The 13,939-nt window shown below is 40.0% G+C and overlaps 1 protein-coding gene across 1 annotated transcript; it reads right to left on the minus strand.

Annotated features, from left to right (window-relative positions):
- Positions 1-565: 565 nt before the first annotated feature.
- Positions 566-11,079, minus strand: ATP6AP2 (ATPase, H+ transporting, lysosomal accessory protein 2). The gene is given in 11 exon segments (XM_009318897.1): positions 566-1,658; positions 2,536-2,652; positions 3,747-3,810; positions 3,812-3,878; positions 3,881-3,896; positions 5,292-5,345; positions 5,656-5,793; positions 5,992-6,087; positions 8,496-8,624; positions 10,955-11,013; positions 11,016-11,079. Coding segments are annotated over 11 exon segments (993 nt in total). The 5' UTR covers positions 11,074-11,079; the 3' UTR covers positions 566-1,463.
- Between the last annotated feature and the right edge of the window lie 2,860 nt (positions 11,080-13,939).

The following is a 13,939-nucleotide window of genomic DNA, read 5'->3' on the forward strand; positions in this document are numbered from 1 at the left end:
AAATGATTGTAACATACTAAACTGGATTTCCTGGACTTGGACAAAGCTGCAGCACGTTACTCAATTCAACACGAAGCACTGTCCAGGATCTCCAAGACATGAACGACTTTCAACCCCTCCAAATCTGACATTCCCAATAAATGAGACAAATTAATTCAATAAGCAGATCTCTTCTGGAAGCGGAACAAATCTCTCCTAACAACAGGGAAAGTTCAGCACATCAGAGGACAACAAGATGAAAAAAGTAGTTTCCATTCACGTCGCTGTAGTCTGGAGAATTCCTTTTACCACAAGAGCAAGCGAGTTTCTAAAAGGTAGGTTGTTCTAAAAAAGATGCAGGCCAAAGATTAACCACTTGTTTTAACTACACTCACTACGTGGTTTAGGAAAATTAATCCATACAAGGTGATCTTCCAACGTTTGCTTTTGCAAGGCAGTTAAAACTAAACTGTTACAGACTTGGGCCCACTGTCACATACAGGAGGCTGCCGGCACCTACTCTATTCAGCTGAGCTAATACTAAATAAAAGTAGCCACACCTATGAAGCCACAAAGAATAAATGCATTCCAGAACAACTGTTCTTTGTTTTATTGAATGGTTGAAGCAGGACTATAATCCAGGTATACTTAAATCAAGTGTTGGTCCACTCTTATCATCAAAAAGAATTGATTTAGGTTTTTTTATAATAACATCAACACAAATGGAAGGAATATGAAACATCATAATAGGAACTTTCAACCCTATGTGACGTTAGACCGCGATCAGACTGGTGCTACTTCAATATTTATAGACTCTCCACTGTATAGACCAGCCACACTAGTGTTATTTACCTCCAAATCATTAAAAGTTCTAGGTAAAGGATCCTTCTGCCTACAGCTTACATCTGAGCCATTGACATGAGATCAAAATGCCATTTGTGCCACTAGAATCGTAGTCTTGTAGAAATATTTCTATACTTAGTATTTTACTAAAGAATAATTACTATCCTCTCTGAAGTTACATATAGCCATTATAAATATTTACATCAAACATTTACAACTGGTTCATAATATACAACACAACAATTTAGCTATAATTTCTAATCTTCCAGTGTAAAAGTTTCAAACAACATGTTGCTATCATAATTTCAATTTATCTGTTTTGCACACAGTCACAGGCAGTACAGGGCATTTCAAAAACTCATGTTACATGATAAAAAAAAGGAATGATGTTACTTCAGTAACAATTAGTTTGGGGATTGTTGTGTTTTGTTTTTTTTAAACAAGCAGATTTCAATTTCTAAATCCCAACTGGTGCTACTACTAACATTTAAAATAGGCTTGAGAGGGAAAAAAAGCCAACTTAGAAATAAATACACCTTTTAAAAAATTCCACAATTAACCATGTCAGAATATTTGTTTTCCACACAGTTTAAAGGAGACCTTACTCTCCATCATTTCCTTGCGCTGAAACACAGTGTAGTTCAATCCATTCTTATCTTCTGATTTGTCATCCTATAAATAATGCTGTCATACCCAGGATCCATGTTCCAGAGGTTGTAGGAGATAACTATCACAGCTAAAGCAAGACCTATCATCATCCACAGAATAATGTTGAAGATTACAGAGTAGTTGTAGTTATACGGATAGGCAAGGTTGTATGGATTTTCTGTTTCGCTCTGTAATAAAGAAAGTAAGTGTATTACTTTAAAAGTTAGCTTGCATACAAAACACATTCCGACTACATCGAAAATCTGAGCAATCTGAATAGGAGAGATGCATTTTTGTCTAGACAATTCTGATGCTAGGGCACAAAATGCAAGAGTGATTATGTGATTGACATCAATGGAATCCAAAGGAATGGGCTGACAGGAGCCTCGTGAAATTCAATGAGGACGAACGCAAAGCCCTGCTCCTGGGACAGAATAACCCCACGTGACAGCACAGGCTGGGGACTGACGGACTGGGCAGCAGCTCTGCAGAGAGGGACCTGGAGGTCCTGGTGGACAAGGTGAACAGGAGTCAGCAGCGTGCCCCTGCAGTGACGAAGGGCAACTGCATCCCGGGCTGCATCTGGAGCGTAGGCAGCAAGTCAAGGAAAACAATTTTTTCCCCACCCGTGAGGCAGGAGTTGCATGCACTACTGTACTGGGGAGAAAACGACAGAAATGCAAATTCTAACATGACATAAGGGAAAAAGTTTTCACAGTGAAAGTGGTTAATACTTTGGAACAAGCTGTCCAGAGAGGCTCTAGGACTTCCGGCCATGGCCTTTTCAAGAACTTGGCTGGACAAGGACCTGAGCAGCCTGACCTAACTCCTAAATTAATCCTGCTTTGAGCAGTAGGTTGGACCAGATGACCTCCAGCAGCCCTCTTCAACCTACATTACTGTATGATTAAGTGAAGATCAAGACAGGTAAGCTGACCTCTTCACACCCTTCAAATCATAGCCAGTATTCTAGCCCTTAAAAAAAAAAGTTACGCTCAAATGAAGAAGTGATGCAGTTTGGATCACTTTCAATAAATGATATATAGAAAAATGTGCATCTACTACCTGTGAAGACTGGAGAATGGAGCGAGTCTTCCTCATGAGGGGAGAATTAAATGTCTTCACAGCCACCACTTCTACTACTGCATTCCCACTATACAGGTTAAACATCTCATCTGCAAACTGGAAAAGCAAAAGTGATTTAATTTAAAATCTACACTGTAGCCAGGAATTACAAAGAGTTTTGTTAGCAAGATGTACTAAACGACAAGATGCCAGCTTCAGGAATAAGAAGCTTATGCAAAGTGGTAAAAATTTACACTATTTTAGAATTCCACTAAGAAAGTGCCAACTTTCACCTGGTTTACAACATCTCTTTAAAACCCCTCAACCACTGTTCAACAGACTGTAGCTTATGACTGCTTTCTGGACTGAAATTTGTTCCTTCATCCCTTTTACAAAAGGCACACCCCCATATAGTTTCCCAATTGTAAGTCTGTCAGTTTCAACAAAATATTTAGGTTCTCAACCTTCCGCTGGGAAATTATGAACCTGAATATTTTAATCTGATCCAAAGGCTAATATGTCTAGTATTTAAATATATTTGCTTAACTGCAAAGAGGCCAAAGAGTAACATTTAGAGAAGACAGTTATTTGGCTTAGCAAATTCATGCTTTTACACTTTTCCATCATGCTTTTGAAACTCACAAAAGTGACTGGTCTTAATAAAGATTTTATCTAATGATTACGTAAGACCTGCTAAAGAATTACTTTTTCGAGCACACTGACAGATGAACAGCGGTTATTTTAGAGGCTTGGAAATTTAGATTTATACAGCTTTGTGGGCAAGGGGAAACTAACCACTTGTACCCTGGGATAAAGATATTTCCACATTTCTGAGAGCCAGTTTTTGGGAGACATACTGGTGGGTTTAAGTGCAAGATATTTATTTAGGAAAAACAAACATATCGAGTCATGTTGATATATGGTTTCAATCAATATATTCCTACTCCTTTACGCAAAATATCTAACACATTGTAGAATCATGTCAGCACTTTCCAGAATGGCAAATTGTAACATTCGATTTTATAACTGAACAACTGCATTTTAAAAACCAAACAAAAACAAGCATCAAGTGATGATGGCATCAAGCCATCACTAATGAAGTGACAATTCAAAGCAGAAGACAGTCAATAAACTAACTCCCTTGTAGTTAACACAAAAAAATTATTTCCTTAGTATTCCTGTGAGTTTTATTCATTAGGTAGAAAGTATACCTTTTGCAAAGAGTCTACAAGAATTTGAGAAGCATCCTTGAACTGCTGAGAATCTTCCCCGTATCGTTTTCCAACCTCTTCCAAACCAGCCAGTTCCAGAGAATACAGGTCTGGAGAGTGATCTTTGGCTAAGTGCTTGTGTCGAGACAGCTTTGGCACACCATTGAGGGCAGAAAGAAATTAATTCATACACAGGTTACTTTAAAAACACATTTCACGACATCAGTTTGCTGGGACTAATCCAGCCTCACTTTCCACAGTCATGTTCCTTATTGATTAGGAAGTAGAATTTCTTGCCAGCTTAACTAGAAGATGTCCACAATTGTTTCTTTTCTTATTCTACAGAAGAAAGCAGATGATCATCATGTAGCATCTGTTCCTAATATGAGGTTATATAAATGTAATATAGAGCTCTACTAAAAAGAAACGTTATACTTATTCACATCAGAATCCTTGTTCTGTAATTGCCGTAAAAATGAAACTTGGAGGAAAAAAAAAAAAACCTACAATACTTGGATTGCTATTCCCTTCACTGAAGCTGGCCCTTGCAAAACTGAGTAGGTTACAACTTCTACCTTGCTGTTGCCCATGTACAAAAGTAGTTTACTTAAGGAATATCATCCCATTGTCATAAAATCCAACCAATATAATCCAAATTATCAGGAGAGTAGTGATATTCTTGCACTTCTACAGGTGTGAAGCTGCAGCACTGACATTTGCCCGCACAAGAGAACAGTCTCTGAGAGCAAGGAATTTAATCTGTTCCTATCTTCCCATCTACTTTAACTACAGCATTTCTAGCCTGCAAGACAAAAATAAGTTGTTCTACCTCATTTCCTCAAGAGCCCCATTTCTCTCCACCAGCCCTTCACCTAATGCGAACTTCCAAGTTTTTCATTACTGTTTCTTTCACTTTAAGTAGCTGAGGGCTGTAGCTTAAAGGGAAAAAAAAAAACAAAAAACCCCAAAACAAACCCTAAACCACAGCAAAAAGACAGTAGCTTCTTAGTAAAAAGATCATAAGAAGCTTTTTGCTTAAAAAGATCAGAATTAAAAGCTCACCCCTCCATTGGAACATTTCTATCACCACCACTATTCACGCTACAAAAGTAACCCCAGTCTTTTCAGATAAAATGTTATGGTGATATTTTGAAGTAAAATGGTGGACAGGGCAAAGAACACATTCTTAACTACCATTACTTCTCAAGTAAGGAAACAAGGAAAGCCCCAGCAAATTCTTCACTGAGTACTTCCCGTGTCTTTGGGTATGGAGCAACAGCAGCTCAGAATTCCCCGTTCTCACCAAACACAACACAAAAGAAATTGCAGATGATTAAGGTTCTCATTTTCTTCTGTTAGTGACAGGGCTGATGCCAATAGCTTGAGAATGCATTACTGAAACTGATGCAACCAACTGATGACACACTTAAATATATATCACTGGTTGCCAAGTATCCTGGCTACAGCTTCTCTACCTTTAAACGAGATCTCTGAAGTTTGTGACATAAGATGGGGAAAGCGTTTTAAAAAAAAAAAAAATCTTACCAGGCTTGCAATATCATGTAGGACTTGTAGTTCTGACAGAAAAAGCAAGTCAACCTGGGGGAGGAGGCAGGAAGAAAGAGACAGGTATTTCTTTTCATGAAACCAAAGTTAGGGAAGTCTCATTTTGTTGCAAGTCTCAGTATTTTATAAGAGGTTATGTCTGTTACAGCATCAGAACATGCTAGAAGGAAATTACTCCTTCAATAAAGTTACTTCAAAAAGAACTTAAAACTTACTTCTTAGAATTTAGTTAGAAAAAGTTAGAGTAGGCTCTCCTAGGCAAAGCGAGAGAAAAAAAAGCACAAGCTAACTAAGAATATTAGAAAAAAAATCATAAAAGCTCCCACTGACTAAAGTTTTTTACCTCATTGTTTCTGCTGAGGGAGTTGAGAGGAAGGGAGCTGAGAATGGAGTTGTCCTGGAATAAGCGGTTTCGCAGTTGGCGCAGTGTGACAGAAAGATCTTCAAATACAGAGTTTGCCTTGCCCACCATGTACACTCTCTGCAGGAGTAGCCATTGTTTAATAACAACAAAGGTTAGTTTTTTAGTTTTCCAGTCACACATTGAGAATCAATCATACTTGCAATCTCTCTCCAATGCAAAATGTTTCATAAAATCAACTAGGTTTGCTCCAGCCACACAAGCGGAAAGAGGTTTACTATTTAGAACATCTGGAATCAGAAGTGAAGCAATACTCACTTCCTCACTGGGGGCCAGCTGCAAGACCACAGGAGTTTCCTCAGAGAACAAAGTATGAATAGCGTTCGCAACACTGTCAAGACTGAAAGGAACAGCCTGGAAGACAAAGTCTAGTTAGATTTTTGGGTAAAACAGGGCCTAACGATAGGAGATAATTCGCTTAACTACAGAAGTCTGGAAAAATAGGACAACCTCTTTTTGAGCAAAGAGTATGCATATTTCCAAAGTGATAACAACAAATAATAGTAGCCAATGTGCAAAACATCAACTGTGTATCTATAAACAGACAATTTATTTGTATATACGGAGGACACAATATATTTTTAAGAACTCCAAGGCACTATGACTGTGTAATTAAGAGGCTTACTTAAGCTAAGAGCATAGCCTTGTTTATCAGGAAAGCAAGACCAACAAATATAGAAGTAATACAAAAGGGAAAGCCAATCTTAGTGCAAATGGAAAGTTATGAACCACAGAAAACTGATGAATGAAAATACACCAGTAGAAAGACCAGTTGCTGAAACACCAAAGAAAAGAGCCATATAAAAAAAATTACTAAGAATAAAAGAAATCCTAGCATGGTATAATGCCATTACTGGCAAGCTAATAAAGCTGTTAGTTTTTCTAAACACTTACTTCTGGGTTTCATCTAAAAAGAAGCAGAACGGCACATTTCCATTCGCTAGTTAAAGAGCGTAGAAATATTTTTTCTCATAAATTTTAGTAAGTCTGTAAGCTAGGATAATTTGTACCCAGTGGTCCTGAACATGGATGATCTCAATGATGATCATTTGAAACTACTGAATATTGGAGAACCCGTACATTGCCAGCATACATTTGGGGCAGCTCATCTGAAGCCATGGCAGCAGTTAACGGAAACAATTAAAAGCTTAGGAATATTAATTCCTATTAATAGGAAATAAAGCAAATATGCATTATGCACACTTCAGTGCAAATACGACTGAAGACTTCAAGTATATTTAAGGTTTCCACAAGTTAGCAATGCCTACAGGGTCAGGTGCAGACAATCCTAAATCGGTTTTGGTCCAGACCCCATTGCAGCAACGCCAGCGTGTAACTGTGCCTCAACTACTGAGCTGTGCTTGAAAGCTGATGTGAAACCAGATCTGTGTTAAGCTGAATTTGACCCGAGTTCAGTGTAAAGCCACATAACATTCCAATTAAACGCTGACATTTTAAAATAGATTAAAAGGCTGCCTGACAGCTGTAAAAGTAACTACATAGGGAAATCACCTCCTCATCTTTGGGTGTGCAATAGGGTGTCAATATTAAACGAAACACTATTCAACATTGTCACTGAAGATTCCACAGTTTGACTGAAGTAATAAAATGATAAATGATAATTCTTAACGGGAGCACAGCAGTCGCACAGAGCCAAAATGCGTGGTAAACCAGTGCAAAACAAAGTTTTCCAAGAAGCAGAATGAACTAACTAGAAATAAGCTGAAACGCAAATTATTTGAAAAGGGTTTGTGGGTTCATGCTGGACAAACAACAGCTCAACATGAAGAACTGGGTCAATACTGCAGCAAAACGGATTAAAGCAGACAATGTATTTATAAAGGAGAAGTGAGGAGACACTGTACAGTTACCATTATTTTGTAAATTACTGTGCTCCTATTAAGAGGTGTGTAGACAAAATCATATGACAGGAGAAGAGGCAACAGGCATGAATTTAAAAAAAACAGGAAATTCTATCTGAACACAAGAACAGATTTTTTACTGTAAGGGTGGTCAAATACTGGCACAGGTTGCCCAGACAGGTTGTGGAGTCTCCATCTGTGGATATTCAAAACCCGACTGGACACAGTCCTGGACAGCCTGCTCTAGCTGACCCTGCTTGATCAGGGGGTCAGACTAGATGATTTCAAGAGGTCCCTTCCAACCTAAATGATTCTGTGATACTGTGACAAGCGTGAGAAAAGAGTCTCAGCAAAGACAGCCAGTGACGGGTACATGTAAAGTTGCTTGTTGTTTTCTTTTTAATACAGTATAATCAAATGGTATCTCAAAATGCTATATTTCACAGTCAAGTACTTGATGAAAACTCAGACTGCTTAGAGGGGCGATACAGTACATCAAAGAATCAACATCATATCAAATGCTATCACACACACTCAGCTGAAGCAAAAAAGTTAGTAATTCTGGCTATGAATCAATAAGTTAACATGCGAAGCAGTGGATTCTCTGCCTCTTGGTACAAACATTTTAAAACTAGATGCCTTTCAAGGAGAACACGCTTTGGTCAGACAAGTTACTGAACTCAACACAGGAGGCCCTGGCTGATCTTAAAGGCCTCTCACCTTGTACAGGAGCCTGACTGGATTATTTATCTGTACAGCCTGATCCATCATTCTAGGGGATATGTGAACTTCGAGTAAGAAGTAAGCGAACGCCAAGGACTACAGTAAAGAGTCACGTACTTCTCATTAGACCACAAGAGTCACAGAAATCACGCGACAGTTCCAAATGTGGATACTCACATTCTCAATAGGGTAAGAAATCCCCTTCACAGGCAACGCCAGCTTGTCTACTCCCTTCACTGTTACCAGCACAGTAGCTCGCGGTCTGTGAAACAGATCACCCACTGCAAGCCCAGGCCAGGAAAGGTCCTATTATAAAATAGTAAAAAACCTTGTATTTCACAGGCAGAAAGAGAAGAGCCCTCCCCCACCATTACAGCAAAATAACTTACTATCTTGTTAATATCTCTGTGCAGGACAGCCTATCGGAAATTTTATGGGGAAGTAAGTTAATACTAGAATGCTTTCATCTTGAATGATGCTGTCTCAAGTTAACCATGAAGAAACTGTTAGTTTAAGAGCTGCCAGTAACTTCATAGCAAATTCTACACCGAGAAAGCATTATACATACTAGATATATCAAGAGTTATTTCCCATAATTAAATTAGAAATATCATAGTCTGTATTTAATAAGTGAAGGCTGAATTAAAAAAACAAAACAAACAAAAAACCAAAACACAAAAGCAAACCCTTTTGCAAAACACCATAGAAAGGGGTTTAGGCACATTAAAACACTAACATCTTGATATTTTCAGTACCAGAGAGAAACGGGAGGGGAAAGGGGGGAGTGTCAATCATACCAAGAGCCTACTAATCTAAAACTTACAAATTTGCATAGAAACATAAGATTCCTTAGTAGCTTACTACAGTTATGCATCAGTAAGAGCACAGTGAAGGCTACCTAGCTGGTTTATTCAGGCACAAAATACAAATTCATCTATTTAGAATGAATTCAAACAGATTTCTCCATTTATGTAAAAGACATAACTGCTTGCTTAAGTTTTATGAAACCAATTTATTTGGATTTTAGAATTAAATATCATTGACGTTATGATCTGTATCACCTCAAAGAAACAAAAGAAAAACTTTTAAAGCATCATCAGGGACAAAAAAGGGGTTCAGTTTTATGTTGCCTTAAGGGAGAAATACTGAATGACTGTTTTTGAGAATCCCCAACGTAACGCAGTAAGAATTCCAAATCCTCTACAGTGCACCTACTGCACCGTCAGTTTACGTTCCTAGACTACAGCCTTGATGTAAACTGCAAAAAGAGTGTTTGGGCCCTGTGGTATTCTCCATGCCAGGGTAGGAAGCTGCCTACACAGTGATCACTGCCTTAAGGACAACGCTGGTAACTTTCAGTTTCAGGGCTTAACTGAATAGAGTAATTTAAACGCTTCCTTCCCTGCCTGCTTCTAGGATTTGAAATAATACTAATAGAGAACTATTTCTAAAGGATGCTACGGACCCATCAGAGCAAATGAATTCCAAACTTTGGCAAAAGCACAGAGTGAGTACTGAAACACTTTTTTTCCCCCCACGATAACCATTTTATACCTCCAGATGACCCGTATGCCAAAAGTGAAGTGTTCAAAATGGGCCAAAACCCACTGTTTTGCTGGGTGTCTCTACATGCAATGCACACAATACCATCTGATGTGTTGTTTTTTCTTGATAAAATAATCAAAATATACTTCTTAGGAATACTACTCATAAGAATTTCTGTTACTAGTTTAATGACAAAAAAGCATAATTAATTGACAGCAAGATATTTTCAGACCAATGCCAAAACACAGGCTAAACAGACCTGCATTCAAACCAGACTTATCAGACCTCTTGCTTAGCTGCAGTATGGAACTGCAGAAAGGGAACCGGCCTCCCTCACCAGCACTGTGAGAATATCCCAGCTTGTAGCTTTAAGTATCTGGCCGCACGCAGACACTGCTAGGGGCGGCTGGCTATTAAGCTTTCCCGTACTGCTTCAACAGCCACTCATCCCTGCTGAAGCCCAGCAAAAAATTCAGTAGGCAAAATGGAATGAATCCAAGGGCTCCTACTCACATGTTGCACTTTAAACATCACTAAAGCTATGTTCAAAAACCTAATTTGGGAAACACTACCACAAATTAGGTTTTCAAGTCTTTGGAATACTTCCTAACTATTTGGTTTATTTATTCTTATTAACCATGCTCAGCAGACAAGCTCGCTGACCTGACACAATGCCTGCCTAGCCAAGCCATTTCTCACAATCTTCAGAGTACCCCAGAGCAGAGCCCTACAGATATAGCTCGTAGGCAAGAAATGCAATGGTTTCCACAGATTCTCAGTACGTGACTACGGATGGGGGGACACAGCATGTAGCTGGGTCTCAGAGGAACTGAAGCACATCACAGTAAAGGCTCCACAGGCTTGCTTCCTTCTGTAGCTGATGATTCAAATTAGCCGGCTAGCACAGCCTTTTGCTGCTCATATGACTGATATAGCTCTGTGCTTGGAAACCACCCTTTGACGAGTCATGCATCCCTCAAGACAAACGGGATGATATTTTATATATTCTAGCACATGACAGGAAGATTTGCATGTTAAGCGAGCAGGTCTGTAGTTTTAGAGGCATTTCAAAATCAAGTCCTGAAACATACATCTTCAACAGAAAAGCCCATGGATAATGCAGCTACATCTGGGATCCGCTCGCCAGGAATGGGCCAACTTCCATCTCGAAAAACAACTGACTGAGGTGATCGTAAGACGCTAAATTCATCACCGCATACACCTAAAAACAAACAAAAAAAGCTGTCAGAGTTTTCACAATCTTTCCCCTACATCACAGAAAAAGAGCGTATTAGAGCTTAATAAGACCCCCTATTCCTCCCCCTCATACTTATCAATTTACGTAACACAAGTAACGAGAAGCGATTGTTTTAATGCTCTGGAATACAAACTAAGGTTTATTTCTATAAATATTTCTATATAAGTATTTCTATAAAGCGATGACTAACGATGGACAAATCCACGTTAACAAAAGCAGGACAATTATTCAAGCAACAGCACAGTACCCTTCTGCATACTCACTAGCAGATTGTGAGCGGTGTCACAGTTCAGACCTGGTAAAGCTAACTCTCAGTACGGCCAGGCAGACTCCAAAATCCTGTTAGCTCACGAGCAGCTATGCACCAACACGGCTCTGTTTGCTTCCAAGACTGCTTGGCATAACACCTCTTTTCAGGCAGACAACAGCCTGAGCCACTGAACCCAGAGCCAGGAGGATCGGCAGAATCAGTGCTGGCTTAAACAGAGCACTGTCAGGAACAACCTGGCTTCTGCAGAACAGCTCCGGTGTCTCCGCTCTGCCTTCTCAACCACGTGACGTTGTGAGACATTCTTCTTCCTCAGACGTGGTACTGGACCTAGGCTGACTGTGTGAAGCCACAATCTACAATACTTCTCATGTTGGGTTTTCACTTATTTGTGACCCCTCCTTCCCTCTTTTCCCCATTACCTTGAATAGCAAGGTTGACTAAAAGCATCATTTCTAATCTGTGTTGTGATGACAGCAATTTATTGTGTAATAAAGTCAGAGAGGACTCCATGAAATAAAAGATGGGCTTATTTCGGTCTAGCGTCCTATTTTAAAAATCACTTAAGCATAACTGCAATACTGTGTACGCAAACATTTATCTAAATAATTTTGAAAACGTATTTGATGTATATAAGCAGTAACATCCACAACGCAAAACTTCCGACTTATCCCCCCAATGAGCAATGTCTCTACCAGAAAACTAATCTGATACAAGACTCGAGAAAATCAAGTAGGAGAACAATAAATATTTGCAGGCCATCTAAGTTTAAGTTCTAATTATATAATCAGTCTGACTACATACTTCAACATTACATGAACGAGATAACCGTCTAAGGAAAAAAAAAAGTATTTACTCATATGATCACTGAAAATTAGCTACCAATGCAAGTAGCTATATAAAATAGTTTTCCAGGGCATCTGCAAATCTAAAGGTCATTTACAAAAATAATGGAACAGTAAACTGATGTGTTGTGCGCTTATAATCTTCCCTAACATTAATTTAACCAATCTGACCTTGAAGATGCTGTTTTAAAGCCTGGATCATGATCACGCATACAAGTGTTGACAGTAAATCTGAGCTATATTATGATAAACATACTAAAGGAACAAAGTACTGCGATGCAGGTCAGGGAAGGGTGTCAAAAGGAAGGAAAAAGCCCAGACCAACAGATGTATACAGAGCAGATTCAAGCATTTTTTGTTTTAAATTGATATGTGTTCATTGGATGGCCTGCTATCAATTTTAATGGTGCATCAACCTTGTCCTGGTTTCGGCTGGGATAGAGTTAATTTTCTTCCTAGTAGCTGGTACAGTGCTGTGTTTTGGATTTAGGGTGAGAATAATGTTGATAACACACCGATGTTTTAGTTGGTGCTAAGCAGTGCTTACACTAGTCAAGGACTTTCCAGCTTCCCATGCTCTGCCGACTGAGAAGGCTGGAGGTGCACAAGAAGCTGGGAGGGGGCACAGCCAGGACAGCTGACCCAAACTGGCCCCAGGGACATTCCACACCGCGTGACATCATGCTCAGTACATAAAGTGGGGGAAGCTGGCCGCTGCTCAGGGACTGGCTGGGCATCAGTCGGCGGGTGGTGAGCAATCGCACTGTGCATCACTTGCTTTGTGTATTATTAGGATTTTATTCTATTTTAACTATTAAACTGTTCTTATCTCAACCCACGAGTTTTCTCACTTGTGCTCTTCCAATTCTCTCCCCCATCCCACCGGGGGCCGGGGGGAGTGAGCGAGCGGCTGTGTGGTGCTCAGTTGCCGACTGAGGTTAAACCACGACAGACCTGTATTTGGAAGAACAGAAATGTTTCCAGATGAATTTGCTTTGGAAGGAATTTACAAAATTGCGACAAAGATTTTTGCTCAGTCTTTAGGATTTCACATGTTGCTTTAATTTTCCACAAGGCTATAAGACAGTCACACGCGTTATTTAGGACAAGTCGGCTTACTCGGGACAAGGTTGCTTAGGCGGATAAAATTAGACCATTACCGTTTTTAACCAAATTTGCCTTGCTAGGCTTGTTCAAGGCCTCCATGAGCAAAACTGAATTTGAACTTGGGAACGCAAGCCTCTTCCTCAGACACACTATAATTCCTTGACCACGATACCCCACCAGGCCCCATATTCAGCGAGGTCTAGAGAATAAATTCTGAGATGCAATTCACCCTGCATACTGTTATCCACCCACCTACGGGAGACTTAATCAAACTTCTACCTCACCGAAGTCGTACCTCAGGAGAACTTCGGCTCTCAAAAGCCTTTGTGAGCCTGGGCCGAAGAACTAAGGTACACCGAGCGAAAACTATTCACGGGGCCTGCAAGCCTGACGCGCAGGTCACAAGCCTGACTCGCAACGAACGACAGAACGCCCCCGGCCATCGCAAGAGCAGCTCGGCAAAACGTGAAAATTCGTCCGAGGTGACAAAACGGCGCGTACCCGCCCGACGCTCCACACGGCCCTTTGCTGGGAAGGGAGAGGGAAGTCTCCCAGCACCGTCTCTAGAGGAGCTGGGGTGGGCAGGGAGCGGCAGCCC

Source organism: Pygoscelis adeliae, unplaced genomic scaffold (assembly GCF_000699105.1).
Source record: "Pygoscelis adeliae isolate BGI_AS28 unplaced genomic scaffold, ASM69910v1 Scaffold92, whole genome shotgun sequence".
NCBI lineage: Eukaryota > Metazoa > Chordata > Aves > Sphenisciformes > Spheniscidae > Pygoscelis > Pygoscelis adeliae.